Genomic DNA, 20,568 nt, shown 5'->3' with positions numbered 1-20,568 from the left:
TTAGTGTTTTTGTGACTGAAAATCCAAATGGAACTCCACACAGACTAAACATGGACCATAATCCACTGGGAAGTTCTTCTATAGGAAAAACTGCCACATTCTTATAGATTTATATTTGCCCCCCCCCCAATGATCTGTCAAGGAACCCCAGAGCTCAATGGTAGAGCATTTGGCTCTGCATGTAGATTCAATCCTTGGCATTACCAGGTAATGCAGGGAGAGACTGAAATCCTGGAAAGCCAGTACACCAATCAGCATAGGCAATACTGAGCTAGATGGTCCAATCATCTGACATAATGTAAGGCAGCTTCCTATGTCTCCTCTGATTGGCAACAGCTCTCTGGGGTCTCATGGAGAGGTGTTTCCCATCACCTGCTATCCAGGATCCTCTTAACTAGATATGCCAGAGATTGAACTTGGGGCCTTCTGCATGCAAAGCATGTTCTCTACACCACTGAAGTATGGTCCCTCCTTGTGAAATGAACATGAAGTTTTCAAGTGGCAACTTGTAGGTATGCAGCCCCCCCCCCCAGCAACAAAAAGTTCAAATCCTAAACCCAGTTTTCCCTACAGACAGTTCACACATTCAGTTGAGAGTTCCCAGGCACCAAATGCACTCACTTGTAAGCTGGCCCTCAAGCCAAGTTCCACCCACCTTGACAATGTGTAATTTGGGCAGTAAGTTGCAGTCTGCTAGTGTCATCTCATCGCCATCCAGAAACTTGCGGGTGGAAGCTATGACATCTTCCATGCTGTTCTCATCAATCTCATCCGGGAGAGGAGTATTCAGGTAGTCATCCAACTTCTGCAGGGTTTTCAGAAGGCTCTTCTCCAAGCCTAGAAGAAAGAGGCAGTTGAGTTAGCCAATGGAAATGGAGGAGGGAAAGCCAATCATGCAGGATGAATCAATCACAGCTGGGACCTAAATACCTATGAGACCACCTCTTCCTGTACATAATGCCCCCCATCACCAAGGATGTGCAGGATTAGGGCAAAAATAAATGAAACTGGAACTGCAGGGAGCAGTGAGGAGGAACCGAGCATGCCGCTCCTGGAGCCAGAGGGAGGCTTGGAGGCAGGAGGGGGCAGCAAAGTTGTGCAACCATTGTGAGCAGAGGCAGCACCTCCGGAGGAAGCTTGGAGTTATTGAGCCCTCAACTAGCCCTTGGTCTTCCCCTATTGTTCTTGTGGCTAAGAAAGAGGTTAATGAGGTTCGTTTCTGTGTTGATTACAGAAAATTAAATCAGATCACTCAAGTGGATCCTTATCCCTTGCCGAGGATGGACCATTTAATTGAGCGACTGGGAGCTGCTAAGTGTATTACAACTTTAGATCTGACTAAGGGATATTGGCAGGTGCCCTTGGATGAAGATGCTGCCTTGAAATCTGCATTCGTGACCCATATGGGACTGTACCAGTTCAAAGTCCTCCCCTTTTGGTCTTAGGAATGGTCCTGGGTCCTTCAAGAGACTTATTGTGTGTTAAATGGATTGGGAGAATTTGCATGTGCCTACCTGGACGATATTGCTATTTTTAGTTCTGATTGGGAATCTCATGTTAAACACTTGCAAGCTGTGTTCCAAAGATTGCAGAATGCTGGTTTGACTGTCAAGGCTCAAAAATGTCAATTTGGGCTGGGACAGATGGTTTATTTGGGGCATCGTGTTGGAGGAGGCAGCATGAAGGCTGTTGATGCAAAAATTGAGGCTATTCAAAACAGGTCTGTGCCTCGTACAAAGAAGGAAGTCCAATCCTTTTTGGGCCTTGCTGGATATTATAGAAGATTTGCCCCCCACTTTAGCAACATTGCAACCCCCTTGACTGATTTATGTAAAAAATGTAAGCCTAAACAATTGCAGTGGTCTGATAGTTGTCAACAGGCCTTTGATACTTTAAAAGCCTTGCTTGTTAATTATCCAGTTCTTAAAAGCTCCTGACTTTTCTGCACCCTTTGTGGTACAGACCAATTCTTCTAATTTTGGCCTTGGAGCTGCTTTGTTACAATATGACACAGATGGAGAGTTGCACCCTGTTGCTTATCTTAGCAAAAAATTGATCCAACGTGAAAGAAATTTGGCTACTATCAAGAAAGAATGCCTGCCGGTTTTCTGGGCATTAGACAAATTGCATCCTTATTTGTGGGGTTGCCATTTCCATCTGCAAACTGACCACTCACCTTTGTGTTGGTTATCTAAGATATTGTTAAGGAGAGCCTGGCTTTACAAGATTTTGATTTTACCATAAATCATATCAGAGGAACACATAATGTGGAGGCTGACAGTCTGTCCAGAGCCTATGCTCCAGAGGATTGATTTTCTGGTTCTGCTGACCCATGTTTGGACCCTGACTTGATTCAGGATTGTGATTTTGACTTGGTTTTAAAGTTCCTGTGATGTGGATTTTTATGGTTTTATGACCTATACCTGGAAATGGACCTGGATTTTTGGAAATGTCCTTTTTTTATCATTCTCTTATTTTCATTCACTTTTATGCTCATTTAGTTCACTGTTTTAAGAAATTGTTATTAAATTTGTCTTTTTGATAGGCTTTTACTTTTCTTGTAAGGATTTTCAATTTTTGTTGAAGTTACCTTTTTCAGAAGGCATAGGCTAGAACTAGCATATTACACTTACGGATTAAGTAAATGGTTTTTCTTTGTTATAAAGTTTGTTAGCCTGGTTCTTCTGCCATCTCTACTAAGAGATGAAGATGAAATAAGAGGTGTTGAACCTCTGATGTCATCTTGAAAAAAAAGGAGAACGTCATGAAAACCTGCATCCAAGATAGTTGTGTAGCAGGGAATTGTGGGATCTTCACAGGTTAACATTTGGTTTTTGCAATGAGGCCATGAGTGGCAGTTGTCTGCCCAGCAACAGGGAGAATGTGTAATCAGAGGCCCAACCTAACACCTTCTTATCAGCAGAGGCCTGGCTCCAACAAGATCTAAAGTCTGGGAAGCTCTAGGGAAGATGCGTAATCAGAGGCCCGACTTAACACCTTCTTGTCAACAGAAGACTGGCTCCATGGAAGACATGACGTCTGGCAAGCTGCAGGGAGGATGTACAATTTGGCCCCTGATTGGTTAATTGTCTTTGGCCTGTGGCTGGGGGGTTTTGGCATGTATGGGCAGAAAACTCTAAGTTTTGTTCCTCTTCTGGGTTCCATCATGCCTACTTGATGTTGCCTGGTGAGGTTCCACTTTTGCAATCTGCTATCCTGACTGTCATCTCTCTGAGGGGTGGCTATGCAATTGGAAGCCTTTACGTAAGTACTAGACTAGACTAGTTAGTCTTTGTTGTTTTCTTCATTGTGATTGAACTCTCTCTGTTTTACCTTGCCCACTTGGGTGTGGATATTAGGAAACCATTTTACTACTGTAACTGTGCGCCTTTCTTTTTTATTCTTTAATAAATTTACTTACCAGTGTGTGTTCATTTCAGGAGAGGGTTGATAATAACCCAGTACCATGACCATTGACCATGACTACTGTGTAAATTGGGATGTTTGTTTAGGGCCCCAGAGCAAGGAGTGTCTGCTTGGCTCTTGGGATCCAAGGTAAGTGACGGGGCTCTGAGCTTCCCCTTGGGTCAGGGTGATTAACCAGATAAGGGGTGGTGGCAGCTACCTACACTGCAGGGCTGTTGTGAGTGTGCACAGCCTTGCCAGGGAAGGATATTTGCCAGGATCAATTGCCCAGGGTGGGGAATTGGCTCTTGGGACGGTGAAGGGCGGGGGGAGGACCCCCATCAGTCATCACAACATTGACTTGGCATCAAAGGAGCAAGGTCCGCTCAGTGGTAGCCCACTGGAATGGCCTCCCAGTGGAAGCAGTTTGACATCTTATCGCTTTGGTTATTTTTATGGGTAAAGGTCATAGGATGGGTCTTGTTGCAAGCCACCTCGAATCTGTATCACGGCATAGTATTTTAAGTGAAGAAAACTTCCAAGTCATTAATGCCGGTACTAAGAATCTGTGCTGTTTCCCTATATAAACCATATTCAGGACACTTGACAATTGAGTCTCCTGCCACCATCATCATTCCCGGTTCTTTTTTTTTCTTAGCCTGTGTTAAGATTGGTATAAGGCAGGCTATGAATCATCAAGTATAACATTCATTTCAGGTGCAGTTCAGGAGGAGGGCCTTTTAGCCCCTCTGAAGTGGAGCGCTGAAAACATTATTTTTTCAACTTAAGCTCCACTACAGTTGCAGATTCGTTCCTGAAGTAACAGCAGAGGGCAGTCTCCACCAACTTTGCTCTCCTCATAGGAGGAGTTTTGCTCCTCCTGTTCGAAAGGCTGTAGAAAGAATGTAGGGTGTATTTACATAACCCAACAATAAGAGGATATCAGCAATGCTACTCCTCTTGTACATTCAAAGTGACGACTTTCAAACTTTAGAACGACATAAGAAGATATCAATGACGACAAGTAATGAAGACTATTGCGGGGGGGGAATAAAGCAGTGAAGGCTTTGTTGCTTCTGCAGGCAAAGCATGTAAGATTTTACACCCTTAACTCTATCTCTAACGAGTCCACAAATGTTTGTAAGACACAGAAAAAGCAGGCCACAAATCGTATTTCACAGCGGGAGCAACGTGCCATCAAGTTAAGTTGTTCTGACAGCTTCAAGATGGATTCCAACTAACTTCTACACACACTCATGATATCCAATGTTGCATGCCAAGTTGGATGGAAGAAGTGCCCTTTGCCTGGAATGAGAACTATGAGCAATTCTGTGGGATTGTCTACTTTGGAAGTGTCCCATCTATTGTATGCATTCTGCGTTTGATATAGCAGTGCAGTTTCCAGTTTTGAGCCAAAGTGACTGAAGCTGGGCTAAAAGGCAATGGCAGCAATCCAGAAGTCCCACATGCACAGGTGTGGCCTTCCCCCCCCCCAAGATCTTTGATGAGTAGGGGAATAGTTGCTGCCTTCAGTGCAAAATCCCTCTGTGGGTGTGCAGAGCTTCCTCACTCCATTTCAGAAGGGCAAGCAGCCACTGAGCATGCAATGCAAGTTTGGCCTCAAATTCCTGCAAGACATGACACGACAGAACAAGGAAGGGATAGGCTGGCATATAACCCTGCACTGCCCTACTTGAAGCAGATTCAACTAAACTCAGGAAAGCAGAGTCAGTGGTGTTGTAGCACTCAAATAATTTCCAGAGTTCTACAGAGTACTAACCTGGCCTTCTACTGTTCCTCCACCTTGCCCTCTAGCTAATGTCTACAGTTAGATCTGCTTCCCAAAGCTCAACTCCATCACGGCCTATTTTCAGTCTTCAAGGTTGTGTGCATGCTGCAATTCCATACAAGTGCAGAAATGCCGCAAAACGTACCGACAGCAAAATTCACACACCCTGGCTCCCATTTAAAATGATTTTTCTAGCCCATCGTTTTTAAAGATATCCTTGAAAAGCATTTCCAGTGGGTCAGGCTTCAGTGCTCTCCATAGCTCCTCCCCAATGACTAGCAGAAGCAGAATTATGCAGAATAAAACATGCATTTGTGCATGCTTTGCTCAGTTGTAAAGCTCAGATAACTGCAATGTAGAATGCTGCCCTTAAGCACAGCGCATATATGAACTGGAACTATTAGATGTGTTTGGGGCTATGTTACACACCAAACAATCCCTATCAGCAACTCAGCCTTGCAAAGGACTTACATGACAACCTACATGGCCAATCCACCCCTAAGCGCAGCATTTTGCAGAGCTCAGAGGAAGATGGAGAGAGAAAGTGACCAAAAACTATAACGTAGAACAAAAGCCAATAGGAAAATGCGCCATGGCTATCAATATTGTGTGCTTACAATGCGCTGCTGTTTGAAGTCCCTGTGGCGAAAGGTCGCCTAGCAACCACAGCAACCACAGTTTTCTCATTTACCAGTACAAAACATAATCTAAGGTCTATAGGTCTGTGCATTCAGTTTAAGTGCCATTTTTAGACTACCAAGAGTAGTACAGTGTACGATACAGAGAAAAAGTAGGCAGAGCTTTCAGAGAAACTATCAAACAGTAGATACGCCAGCCAACAGAATTCTTAGTAAGAAACTTGTTTTTAACCAATTCACTAACTAATAATTATAGATGAACTGATCCACTCTGGTAAGATGACCTATGAAATCTAGGGTATTTATTTTATTGAACAACATTTATATACCACTTGATTGTGAAAAACCTTTAAGTGGTTTACAAAAAAAATTAAATTATCAATAAAAACATTTAAAAACAGTGATGTCAATGCCCAATGTCAATAGGGAAGTGGAAATGCGATGAACTGTGTATAGAAGGGGAGGAGGGAGAATTGAAGTTCGGTATCTAGAAAAATGCCAGAGAGGTATATATATTTCTACAAGAGTCACTGAGGAGAGGTTTAAACTACAGCTGGGGGAACCTGTGGCCCTCCACACATTGTTGGACTGTAACTCCCATCATCATCTCCAGCCACCGGCCATGTGGGCTGGGATTGATGGGAGTTGGAGTCCCACACCTTGAGAGCCAGTTTCCCCCATCCCTGAGTTACAGGAAGGTAGCTTTGGCTAAAAAAGATAAAGGAGTTCCTAAAATATGGAGGGATGGCCCTTGGAAAAAAGATGGCAGGATGGCCCTTGGATGGCCGTGTATTCATCGTGTCTGCATTTTTCAAAGCTTGGGTATCTGCTACCTGGGGTAGACTGTAGCATCAGCTCAAGTACTTGAGAATCTGTCAATGACTAGGTAAGGCTCAGAAATCTGACGGACATCTGAGCCCAAGGAAGCCATGAAATGGGACTAGTCTAGGGCCCTACCCAATTATTTGGCCTTATCACTTAATGTCTCATTCACCTATCTCTTTACTTTCAGAGGGTCTGTCACAGCAGACACAACCAAAGAGCTTTGTGGCACCTTAAAGACATTTATTTTGGCATGAACTTTCATGGGCCAGAGTCCACTTCATTAGATGCAAGAAGTGTTATCTTCAATTGACAGATACACATAAGTATAGAGAGAAGGTGTGAACTCTTGGGCTACATGACCATGGCATTTCACATAAGAGTGGGTGGGTAGACATATTTCATCAACCATTGGGCCCACTACTTCAACATTTTCCTTCTATATCTGTGCATGTTTGGTAGCAGACAAACTGCAAATAGCCTTCACGCATCTGATGAAAGGAACTCAAATCCACAAAAGGTTATGCTGCTATGAATCTGCTTGCCGTAGTGCCACAAGACACTGCTTTAACTGTATGAACAGATCTCTCATTTGGATTTACACGTGTTCGAGAGGACTTCAAATTATGGTCTAACCATCTTTTTTGGATTCATGATCAAGGTAAGCCAAAGGGTTGAAAAAAGGGTGGGTTGTCCCCCTCCCTTTTAGGGCATACTTAGTGCTTGGAATAAACTAATTCAGATTAACCAATTCACTGAATTAATTCAAAAATCTTCTAATTAAGCCTGAAACTTCCGGATGAACTGAACGTGAATTAAGTTCCTTTTGCAGTAAAATTTTGTTGATCAGTAATGCAGGCTATGAGACACACAGACAGGGTGAGAGAAGGAAACCTGAAACAGAAGAGTTAACAAGAGCAGAACAGAGTGCCAGGTTTGTCAAGGTCAGCAGCTGGTTGACAAGAGCAACCGGGTAGATAAGAAGAGAACTCACAGAAGCTCAGGTGTGGGGGAAAGTCGTTTTGTGTTTAATGCTTTTTGTCAGTAAAGACTCTTACAAGATACTTGCCTGGCCTGGCTTATTTTACTGGATCTATCCGGCACCAGAATTTCTTACTTGTACGATATCTATACGCACACACCGACAGGGGTTATGGGCCCAGCTTATCATACAAAGTAAGGGGTTCCAGTGTCGTTTACGTGACGTTGCTGCGAAGAAAAGAAAGTGCAAGAAAGAGGCAAGTGAAGAGTGGACAACATGGTTGTAAACCTGTCATCCGGGATGCCGATGGAGAGACTGAATGCTGTAAACTACTCCAGCTGGAAATGGAGAATGAGAGCAGTTCTGATTAAAGAAGATTTGAATGATGTTGTAGAAAAAACCCCTCCGGCAGCTCCTTCAGCAGCGTGGACGAAGAAAGACGAGAAAGCAAAGGCTTTTATTACTCTGGGGCTGTCTGATTCTCAACTGTTGCTGGTGAGTAATGAGCCGACAGCTAATCAAATGTGGGAGAAGCTAAGAGCCGCTCATGTGCAGCAAACCGCAGGGAGCCGGCTGTGTTTAGCGCAGAAGCTTTATCAGATGCGTTTTACAGATGAAGTGACTATGACAGAGCATCTGGCTGAATTTCGTAGATTATTTGCTGAGCTTCAAGATAGAGGAGTACATCATAGTGACATTCAGATGGTCTATATACTGTTATCTTCATTTGATCGAAAATGGGATGTACTGGTCTCTAGTTTGGAGACTTTACCAGACGGAACTTTATCTCTGGACTTTGTAGAGCAGAAACTTCAACAAGAATGGAATAGGAGACAAGAGAGTAAGAGGACTGAGATAAAAGAGACTGAGGCTGTACAACAACAACAATATCAAAGAAACAGGCAAGAGAATAAAATATGTTATTTTTGTGGGTCCCGGGGACATATACAGAGACATTGTTTAAGTAAGAAGAGAAATAACAGGGACTTTGGACATCGGAAACCAAGCGTGAACTTTATTGCTAAGGAGGGTAATAAACTAATTATCTCTAAATGGCTTCTGGACAGCGGAGCGTCTAATTGCCTGATCACAGACTCTAGTTTATTTTACACATCAAAGCCAGTGCAAGAGAAGATCTACCTGGCTGACGGATCAACTCAGAACGCAATTGCAAGAGGCACGATCAGGTTAAGTAATTTGGGAACTATATTGACAGATGTGTTATTAGTTTCTGGTTTAAAATATAACATACTATCGGTGAGAAAACTGACTCAAATAGGTTGTAAAATTACATTTGAAGGGAATAGATGTTTTGTGAGAAAAGATGGTGAAATCTGTATGCAAGGGAAATTACAGAACCAAATGTTTATGGTAGAGAGCAAGCTTGATGAACCCACATGTGCCTGGATAGGAGTAAATAAAAACATACATGAGAACTGTATACATGAATGGCACAGAAAATTAGGGCACGCACATTTTGAGAAAGTGAAAAATACCCCAAAGCATAGTCAAGATTTGGAACTAACACACTGTGAGCATGTGGATGAATGTGAGGTATGCTATAAAACAAAAATGACAGTGACTCCAATTAATCAGAGCATTGAAAGTACTACCACGAAATCTTATCAGCTTATACATGTGGATTTGGCTGGACCTTTCCAGTGTTCAAAAGGTGGGGCAAGATTTTATTTAGTGATTGTAGATGATTTTTCCAGATTTACACATGTATTCTTATTGAAAAAGAAAAGTGAAGCAGAAGATAAATTAAAGGCATTTATACAGAGGACAGAGACACAATATGGGGTTGTTATCAAAAATATCAAATCAGATCAAGGAGGAGAATTCACCAGTAATTCGTTTAAAACATATTTGGAAAAGAAGGGAATAATACAAAGTCTCACTGCTCCCTTCAGCCCATTTTCTAACGGGACTGCAGAGAGGAGGAACCGGTCGCTGCAGGATTCAATGAGAGCCATGCTGGCTGATGCAGATATGAATAACACCTATTGGGGAAAATGTATTCTGTACACTGCTTACATTCAGAACCGCCTTCTGCACAGAGTAATAGGCATGTCTCCATATGAGAAATTGACTGGAAGAAAACCCAAGGTAAAACACATAGAGCGTTTTGGAGCAAAATGCTGGGTGCATGTTTCAAAGCAGAAAAGGCATGGTAAATTAGCCCCAAGAGCTCAGGCAGGTCGCATTTTGGGATTTCAGAATTCATATTATAGAATTTGGTTGCCTGAGAAACAACAATTACTGTTAAGTAGAAGCATAAAGGTGATAGATAAACCTTGGAGAGACAGTCAAACAGTAATACTTGATGATGAAAGCAAGCAGAAAGCAGCAGATGTTCCTTTTGGGCATCAAATACCATTAAGAACCGCATTGACTGACTTAATTCAAAGTGGCAAACGTACTGTGAAAAGACTGAGGAGTGAAGATATGGCAATGCAAGATAAAGAGGTGCCAGGTACTAGGGCAGAAACAAGTGCAGACACAGGTGCAGGACCAAGTAAAATTGAGAGTGATGAAGAAATGGAAATAGATACTGTTAGATGGTCAGAAAGAAAAACAAAAGGAAAACCACCTCATAGATTCACATTTAACGTTACACAAAAGAATGATGAGACAGATGAATATCCTGTAGAATGGGAAAAAGAAGGTCCAATAGACAAAGAAACAATGGATCTCATGTGGAAATACTGTATTGAAGAATGAAATATAAATGAGTGTTATCAAATAAAAGTGAACAAAATGCTGTAAAACTTGTATGAATAAAGAAACAAAACTGAAATGGAAATAGAGACTGTAAAGAGAAACAAAATAATGTGTATATATATATGTGTATTGAACTTGTAATGTATGACTGTAAAATAAGATAAATGTAGTTTTGTGATCTGTGAGTCTCAGGTGGGGGCTGTTGATCAGTAATGCAGGCTATGAGACACACAGACAGGGTGAGAGAAGGAAACCTGAAACAGAAGAGTTAACAAGAGCAGAACAGAGTGCCAGGTTTGTCAAGGTCAGCAGCTGGTTGACAAGGGCAACCAGGTAGATAAGAAGAGAACTCACAGAAGCTCAGGTGTGGGGGAAAGTCATTTTGTGTTTAATGCTTTTTGTCAGTAAAGACTCTTACTTGATACTTGCCTGGCCTGGCTTATTTTACTGGATCTATCCGGCACCAGAATTTCTTACTTGTACGATATCTATATGCACGCACCGACAAATTTTGGGACATTTATAATTCAATTTTAATTTTAATTCAATACCTTCATCACACTTAATTCTGTGTTTGGCCACTGCACTTACTATATTAACCTATCTGAAAAGTGGTACTCCTGTTTAAGTGTAAAGATAATTAACTGTCGGGAAAAATAAATTGTTCACATTACACTGTACTCATTACTTCTGATGTTTACTTAGTCTTCTAAAGAATATAAGTTGGTAAAATACTGAAGGTTAAAAAATGCAGAGGACCACATAAATTAATTGCAAATTGAATAGAACTAAATTAGCTCCTTTTTGGAAAGGACAAACTTAAACTGGAAAGCCAGTGTGCTGTACTGGTTAGAGCATTGGAAAGGGACCTGGGAGGCGGACTTCCGGGAAGGGTGACTTCGCTTGTGCCTGCTTTTGAGACGGGCTCCTGCCTCAAAAGAAGCTTATTCAGATATAAATCAGTCAGAACATTTTTTTTTTGACTGATGAAATTTCTCCCGGGCAGGGAGAAACGTAGAGATCAACCTCAAAAGCCTGTTTTTGTTGGGAGGACTGGATTTCATTAATTTATGAGAAAAGGTCCAGCCAGCAATGCCGGACGGACTTCCAAACAAGCTCTATCTGATTAATGCGATACGTTTATCTTTTCTTCAAAGAGAAAACGGGCAAGCACCCTTCTTTCTATTATTTTTTTTACTTGGTTTAAATTGTTGCAGCAAAAAGAGATTTGTCAAATGAATCAGCTTTAAAGAACTTCTGGGTGAGCTATAACTCTTCTCTGTTATTCACGAAATTAACAGCTTATCTCTGTTTCTATTGCAAAAAGCTGTCCTGGAAGTGCATTCTAAAGATATAAACAGAAGAGGGATTTCTATTCCGAGGAACATTATATTGTCTGGGACTATTCTCTTTTTGGTCTATTTTATTTTGACGAATCTGCTTCTTCACGACGCCACTAACTGTTTTGATGCTGGGAACTAAATTTGTTTTGTGTTCTTGAACATAGAGAGATAAGGCAGGCTGCTCTGTTTATACTGTGATGTCATCAAGCCTGGAATATTAACCCAATTGTTGCTGAAATAAGAAGTGGTTCTTCTTTATTTTTGTTTTGTTTTGTTTTCGTGGTTTTAAAAATGGCAATCAAGAAAGTGGCTGAGAATCTGGAAGTAATTATGTTTCAGAAAATAATGGATGAGATTGAGATAACGAAACAAATCCTGCGACAGGGCAGTAAGGAGCTGAAAATTGAACTGAGCAAAATGACGCAGGAGCTTAAAGAAATAGGGGATCCTGTGAGAGAGGAGAATGAGATCAGAGATGAGAAAAGAAAAAATAAAGGGAACATACAAGCCCTGGAGATTGGAACAAATGTGGAATTGGAAAAAGATCTGGAGTTTATGGATATTAGAAATAAAATCTACTGTTTGGAATTTAACGTTATCTCTGAAGAAATTAATGAAGATATTAGAGATAAAGTTATCAATGGCTTGGATAATCTTCTGGACTGGAATGATGTGATGGAGCTTGATATAGAGAAAATCTATGGAATTAACTGCAGCCATGTGACAATGGAAAAACTCTCAAGAGATGAGCCAGTGCATTTTGTAAAAAAGAAGAACACAGATATGAGTTTACAACAATATTTCAGCAACTTATTCAGAATTGATGGCAGGAAAATATTTGGGATAGAGGAAATTCCCATCAGACTCTTATTATATGACTATGGTTATGACAATAAGATTATTATTATTATTAACGAGATGGATTAATCGACATGTTTATTTGGAGAAAAATTGATAGACATATTTCTTAAAGAATTGAAACCTCTCTGACTTTTTGTGGAAAGAATAAAGTAATGTTTATGAGATTTGATGATTAATTAAGATAACTACTGGAGGAAAGTGATTTTATAATATAATTTAAGAGACAGGATTGTTATATATTGTAGACCTACAACTGATTTGATCTGCGACAAATGGGAAGTCAACATTTTATTTTTTTGTTTAATCATTTTTGTTTTGTTTTGTTTTGTTTTTTGTCTTTGAATGTTTTATGATTTTGTTTTGTATGTTTTATGAAAATTTGAATAAAAATTATTGTAAAAAAAAAAGGAAAGGGACCTGGGAGGCCAGGGTTCAAATCCCCACTCAGCCATGAAGTTCACTGGGTGACTTTGCGCTAGTCACTGTCGCTCAGCCTAACCTACCTCACAGGGTTGGTGCGAGGATAAAAATTGGGAGAGGGAGAACCACGTTCGTACACCCCCTTGAGGTCCTTGGAGAAAGATGGATATAAATGTAACAAAATAAATAAATAAAACTTTCCAAGCATTACGCTTTTGTGAGGTACGAAGATTTTAATTCGCATGTACGATCGTGAGCACAAGCTCTTGATTATGTAGCCTCAGATTCTTTGAAGCTGCCTTCACTGTTATTCACTTAGAATCAGCTCCATCTTCCACACCTGAACAGTTCCAGTATAACGGAATCATACAGAATAATAATAATCAAATAATCATTCTTTCACAGCAGTCCCACTGCAAAGAGCCAACATGGCCCCCAACTTATAGCTGTTGAAGAGCTAGCAAGTGGCACTTATGCTGCAAAATTCAAACACAAGCCTGACAGGCAACAACTCCGATACTGTAGAAACATAAAAAGCCACCTTTGATAAGCATATGCTGTCGAATACAAATAGCTGTAAAATGGCTGTCCTGATGATACATGGGCTGCTCTCAGAATGCAACAGCACAAGGGCTGTTAAGCAAACAATCACTCTGATCCTTTTTAGCAGCTCTGGCAATTTTATGATTGTCTGCCTTTAATGGGCCATTGTTGTCTACAGAACCTCCAAAAACCTCACAGGCGCATACGCACAGCCAGCACATCTTTTGATTGTGTAAAGCCCACTTCAAACCAACAGATGCAGACAGGAAACAGCTGGGCCTTTGCTCAAAAGGTGGGAGTCCGTTCCCAAGGGCTACAATGTATTTTTCCAGGTGGTGACTGAAGCCAAGGAAGGGTTATCCTTAAGGGTAAAGATGAAGGGAGCGTATTTGTGCACTCAAGGACAAACACAAAAATGAGCCTTTAAAATAGCAAGCAATTTGCTGCTCGTGACTACACAAACTAGATCTCTCTGTTTTATGGACTATTTGGGGAAAAGGTAGCATACAAAAACACAAAGCTTAACAATTCTCAGGGTCTTGTGAAACTTCATTCATTTTAGTGGGGCTTGCATGCATGACTCAGATGATTTTCTCATTCAGCAACCCCTAATAGCACCCAGATTCTGCCATCTGAGATGGTCTATGTCTCCTCTTGCCTCTGGCTATGAAAGTAACCACACAAAAGAGTCTCATCCCACCAGGGGAGAGAGAGGGTCAGTCTTACCAAAATACAGGCATTTCCTTGCTGCCTCAGACCAAGGATCCCTACAGCATGCCATCTTCGGCAGCTATATCCTGTTTACTCTCAAACATGAGGGTTGAAAGGCTCTGGCCTTGGTTCAAGAGCTCACCTACTTCTCAAAAGTGATATGTAACACTGTTGAACACTGTCTTGGGTAGGGCAGCCATACGCATGTTCGCCCCATTGCTGTTACGCAGTACAATTGCCCACTTCAGCCCTCAAGGTCTAAAAGAGGGCATGTGAGCCTGTAGACTACATTCCCATCTTCTATGACCATTGGCTAGGCTGACTAGGGCTGATCATAATAATAATTATTATTTATTAAATTTATATCCTGCACTTCCTCCTGAAGGAGCAGAGGCCGGGGCTGCAAACATATCAACGAAACAGTTAAAAACTTTCTGAAACGCAGTTAAAAATGTTATTTCATCAGTGGTCTTTGGATTGCCAGGAACTGTCTCCTTCAGCCATGGAAGGCTAGACTTCCCATGTCTGGGTCAAGAAGTGTGTTGGGCCTTACTAAGCCTTCTGTTCAAATATATGCACCAAAAAACCAATGGTGCTTCCCGGCCCCATATCTTATTTTTTGAAATGCTAGTTTAAGAGGAGAGGATTTAGAGTGGACAAGTGCCAGGGGGTACGTTAAGTCCCGCCTGATTACTGCTTATTCTCTGTTCTCAGCCACTTTTCCCTTTGCAGAGTTGTAAACATGCATTTGAAAGCCTATGGGGGGGGGAGGAGAGAGATCAGTATGGGCCATTTGGAGCAGAGAAAAGGGGCAGGAAAAGGACGAAGCACCCCTCTACTCCCCACTTCTCTGCTCTTGAAAAAGCACTTCTAAAGAAAGGTCATCAGGGTTTTGTTGCATGTGTGTGCAAAACATAAAAGCAAGCACTTAAGACAGTCTGCTTGTTGGGGAGCAACCTCTACTTGTTCGAGAAACTGGACCCCTGCATCAATATGAATGGGGTTTTGGAGGGTTGGGTAGCAAAAGGAACTAATGGCACAAACCACACAAAAATGGATCCCCTACCTTCATTTGCTTCCGGTCTGGAATTCTTGATAAATGCAGAAAACTTAGCAAAGATGTCCATTCCAGCAGTGTTTGATTCTGGATGTTTTGGTGAAAGCTTTGCATACCTGAAGAGGAACATACTTATATATTCATATTTCAGCTTACAGTGTGATTTTAATTGCAACATGGTATTGTGCCTTATAAGCTGGGCACATATTCTTCCATAATTTTTTTATTATTATTGAAGGCATACCTTTCCATCATCATATGCAGTTACTTAATTCATTCTTACTCCAAACTGGAAAGAGCACAATGGTGGCATAACTACTACCTCTTGCAGGGTTAAGCAACTAGAAGAAACAAACATAATGCTCCAGTGCTCTTCCCAGATCACATGGGAGAGAGTTCCATCTGCCTGAACTCAAGAGGGGTCATTCATTCAGTGTCAGTGGCCAAGGAGTGTGGTGGCTTAGAAATGTTGCTTTACCTCTTAATGAATTCCACAGATTTGCAAAGTTAGCATATAAAGCTCTGTCCTCCTGAGAAATATTTAAACAGATGCAGCTTTTAAAACCACAATGCTACTTGAGCAGCAAACCATCTAGATTTTTAATCTGAGCACCAGATTTGTACATATTTTGGTCAAGCCTTTGGAATCAAGTTTAATTTAAACCTCAGAAAGCCTCCCTCCCTCTCTCCACACACACACACACACACACACACACACACACACTTAGACAGCACAGCAGTTTCAGTACTTCTTTCAATAAAAAGGAATAATTCCTTGCTCATCTTGCCTTGGGTTAAATATGGGTGCAGCCTAAAATTGTGATTTTAAGTTAATTGTGAAATGATGGCTCATTTATAAAAAGCTATCAACCACAACACTAAATAACCATCTTAACATCCCAAGAAGCAAGGGTCCACTCTTCTCAGCTGGCCTTCACAGCCAGACAGTTTGAGGTCTCCATCTCTGCTGTGGTGTTGCGCTGAGCTTTGAAGGTGCTCCACCAAATCTAATGCTCGGTGCAACTAAAAGAGAAGGTCCTTTCCCTTCTCTCCTCAAAATTAGGCTTGGCAAAAGGGGTTGACTATGTAAGCAATGAGCCACAGAGGTGCTGGAGAGCCTCAAAGTTCAGCAAAATGTCACTGGCATTGTGCCGCTTTGGTCTAGGATATCCCCCCCCCCCCACTCTCTCTTCAGCTAGGATGACAAAGGAGGGAGGAGGGAGATCACTCAGACCATGCAGAGAGGCATCCCACTGTTTTCAAAGTTTCTACAAAGTTCAGCATGAGGAATGGAAGATCTCAGGGGATTTCTCCAGAATTTAAAAAAAGGTGGTTATCAGTTGCAAGCACATTTGTGGACCCATGTTGAAAATGGGAAAAAAAACACAACAAAGCCAATTTCTAGAGAATGAACTGTTTACTCATTTGGACAGAAACTGCTGCATTTTATATCAATTCAAATAGAGCAAGAACATTCTTTATACACACCCCTACATACTCCCAATGAGCTTAGAAAATGCTAAGGAAAATTACTGCAGAAAACAATATTTTGAACTGAGAAAACAGACTTGATTTTATCCCAAGTACCTGCAATGTCAGTAATGTTGACTTCGTACAGAGTTTTAAGAAGCCTGTCTCTGGTAATCATCCATCCCCTTTTGGTCTCTCCTTTTACAGGTGAATGAAGACACACAAAGGTTCATTTCTGTTCAGAGACTTGCTTGCCAGAGTGTTGGGTGTTAATAATTTGCAGATCACAGGAACACTTGACCAAGAGTTAACTTTCTGATACCATCCTCATTCATGCTAGCAGAGGGGACGCTGCTAAGAGTGCAGTGGCCCAGGATGGGATAGGGAGGGAAGAGGGGGAGCCAAGGCAGCAGAGAAGCTGGCTGGTCTGGCTGCAGGGCTTTGCGTGGGTGAAGACCGCCAACCGCATTTCAAGCATACCATGAAAACCTCAACTTCTTGTGTCACAAATCTTGATTTTGGAATTTCCCAGAGGAGACAAAAATAAGGTGCATTTGGCAATATATTTGCAGGTCATTTATTACAGTTTGAAGGCATGGTTTTGTTCCCCGCTTAATGCTATGAACCTGGTTAGGTCCAGAGTGCAGTTAACACTTCATTCCAGGAGGGGGTGGTTCCTGCTGCCTTGAAAGAGGCAGAGGTGCGGCCATTCTGAAAGAAACCAGTCCTGGACCTCTTGGATTGGAATACAGTCCCAAATACCCCCTTCTTAGGGAAGGTGGTGGAGAGAGTTGTGGTGGGGCAGCTGCAAACATTCTTAGGTGACACAGGTTATTTAGATCCATTCCAATCTGGGTTCAGACCTTGCCATGGGCCTGAGTCAGCCTTGGTCGCTCTGATGGATGACCTTTAATGGACAGCAGGACAAAGGGAGTGCAGCCTTGCTGCTGCTTCTCAGTCACTCTGTGGCTTTTGATACCATTGACTATACAGTAGTATCCTCCTGGACTGGCTCCGTGTAATGGGAATTTGGAGCACTGTGTTGCAGTGATTCTGGTTCTAGCAACAGGACTGAGTCTAGACAGCAGCGTTGGCAAAGTGCTTTTCAGCCCCCTGGCAGTTACAGTATTGGGTGCCATAGAGAACTATTTTGTCCCCAATGCTATTTAATATCTTTATGAAGCTGCTGGGAGCAGTCATTAGGAGTTTAGGGGCAGCGTGTCATCAGTTACGCCACTAACTTTCTCCATAACATCAGAATCAGAAGAGGCCATGGGGACCCTGGACTGGTACCAGGACACAGTGGTTAGTAGATGAGGGAAAATAAACTGATCTTGAATCCTGGCAATCCTGAGTCACTGTGGTTGAGTGGTTCCTGTGCCAAATAAATTGGTCAATTACCTGCCCTACGCTCCCTCTGAGGAAATAGGTATGCAGTCCAGGGATGCATCTGGACCTAGCTTTGTCGCTGCAGGCCCAGGCAGCCTCAGTGGCTAGGAGCTCCCTTTACTAACTACATCTGGCATGACAGCTACAGCTGTTCCTGGACAATGAGATCTTGACCGCAGTAGTTCAGCCACTGGTGATTTCTAGACTGGATTAATTTAATGCGCTCTACGTGGGGTTTCCCTTGCTCTGGACCTGGAAACTGCAGTTAGTGAAGAATGCTGCAGTACGTTTATCACTGACACAGTGAGTGACATCCTGTCAGCATATTACACGTCTGCTTAGAGATCTGTACTAGTTGCCGACTTGTTACCAGGCCAAGTTCAAAATGTTACTATTGTTATATAAACCCCTTAACAGCTTGGGACCAGTTTACTTGCAGCATCTCCTTACCCCATATGCGCCCGCTCGACCGCTTCAATCTGCGGAACTGTTATTGCTATAGGTGCCACATAATACTCATTCCACACTTGTAAGAAATCAGTCTTTTAGTGTGGCAGCACCTACACTTTGGAACTCCCTGCCTATTGACGTTAGGCAGGTGCCTTTGCTGTATCCATTCTGGCAAGCCTATCTAGAAACACAGAAATTGACATGATTTAATCTCTTTTTGCTGTTAATTTTAATTGCTTGTTTTTATTAATAATTTTAATATTTCTTGTAAACCACATAGAGGTTTCATTACAGTCAAGCTGTATATAAATTTTGTTAAATAAATAAAAACAAACATTAATAAAAGTATCTCCAGAATCAGTGTAGCATAGTGGTTAAAGCACTGGACTAGGACCTGGAAAACTGGGTTAAAATCCCATCTCAGCACAAGAAGCTAAATGAGTGACCCTCGGCTAGTGATAGGTCTCAGCCTAACCTACCTTGCAAGGCTGTAAAGATAAAACAGGAAGGGAGAGAGCCATGTATGGCACCTTGAGCTCTTTAGAGGGGAAGTTGGGATGAAAATATTAAACAACAAATAGAACTATGAACCAAAATGCTTTTTTTCTAGGAAGACTGTACAGGGGGAAGTCATAGTAGGAAACACCTTACTGGAAAAAGGCCCTTATTCCTTTAATAGAGGAGACATGAAGACATTCAGCCAGTATCATCTGAAAATATACATTTGCTGGAATTCTCTTTGTGCTCCCATGCCTTTAACAGCTGGGTGGTAATCTGGGTTAGAAGTTGGTGCTACTGTGCATTTCACCTCTATTACACAAACTGGTTGCTGTTCACTTCCATACCCAAGTCAAGGTGCATGCACTTGTGTTTAAAGCCCTAAACGACAGGCCCCAAATATATGAAATACCACTTCTTAAGTGCTGAGATCAGCAGAAGGGGCCTTCTTGGGATGTTCCGCCACCCTCTGAAGTTTGAAGGTGGTGGCTCAGGAGAGGACATCACTTACTTAGGCGGGCAGAGGACTTCTTCAAGAAACTCTTCAATCTTGTTCACGTCGGTTTTTACCTCATTGTTAAATGTTATGAAGGGCGGGTGAGTTCCTGGAGCCAAGTTCTGAAGGTCTGCGGGCTTCCTAGGGAATAAAGTTGACCACATTAAAACATTAAGTATGTTGAGCTACAGTACAAGATTAAGGTTAGTGTAATCATCAACTTTAGAAGAACCTTGCTGGATCAGGCCAGTGGCTCGTCTAGTCCAGCATCCTGTTCTCACAGTGGCCAACCAGGTGCCTATGGAAAGCCTGCAAGCAGGACCTGAGCTCAGCAGCAACTCTTCCCTCCTAAAGTTTACAGCAATTGGCATTCGGAAGCTTACGGCCCCTGATAGTGGAGGTAAAACAGAGCCACTGTGACTAGCAGCCATTGATAGCCTTATCCTCCATGAATTTTTCTAATCCTCTTTTAGTCATAAGGTGGTCATGCCCAAGTGCCCTAGGAAAACCTTTTTTTAACTTGAGAAAAATGAGGGTGATTTAAGAGACAGAGAAGAGCACCCAAATTAGAGGGTGGCTCCACTGACAACCCAGAAATCCAAGGACTTTGCTAGCAGGGTTGAGACACCACGAAGCAGCCAAATAAACCAGAGAAATGAAGCACAATTTTGCTTTTAAGGACCACATTAACAAATATTCAGACTAATTTGGAAAGCTAGAAATGGCTTTATTATTGCAATAGCTACTGGCTGTGAAGCGGTTTATAAATCTGTAAGATAAAATTATGGCCAGTTCTCTGTGCTTGCACTTCTATGGGATGCACCACATTTGTCCACAAGCCCAATTTACACCACTTCCTACAATGTATCTCAAGACTGAAGTGATGACTTCACGTGATGAATCGTATTGAGTTCATGGCTGAGACACAACTTTGGCGAACTGGAGCCTTGAGGGTTTCTCACACACACAC

General features: G+C 42.0%; 1 protein-coding gene across 1 annotated transcript in view; it reads right to left on the bottom strand.

The window, feature by feature from the left end:
• CLIC4 (chloride intracellular channel 4) overlaps positions 1–20,568 on the bottom strand; it is an 83,645-nt gene that overhangs the window by 3,656 nt on the left and 59,421 nt on the right. Inside the window, exons 3-5 of the mRNA XM_061596309.1 lie at positions 19,614–19,739; positions 15,305–15,411; positions 656–837 (exon numbers count right to left, since the gene is read on the bottom strand). Of these exons, the coding sequence (XP_061452293.1) occupies positions 656–837; positions 15,305–15,411; positions 19,614–19,739 (415 nt within the window). The remainder of the gene's footprint in view (positions 1–655; positions 838–15,304; positions 15,412–19,613; positions 19,740–20,568) is intronic.

The sequence above is a fragment of the Rhineura floridana genome, chromosome 15, assembly GCF_030035675.1.
Source record: "Rhineura floridana isolate rRhiFlo1 chromosome 15, rRhiFlo1.hap2, whole genome shotgun sequence".
In the NCBI taxonomy this organism is placed as follows: domain Eukaryota; kingdom Metazoa; phylum Chordata; class Lepidosauria; order Squamata; family Rhineuridae; genus Rhineura; species Rhineura floridana.
Note: the sequence above shows the minus strand (reverse complement) of the source record. Positions and strands in the feature narration are given on the sequence as shown.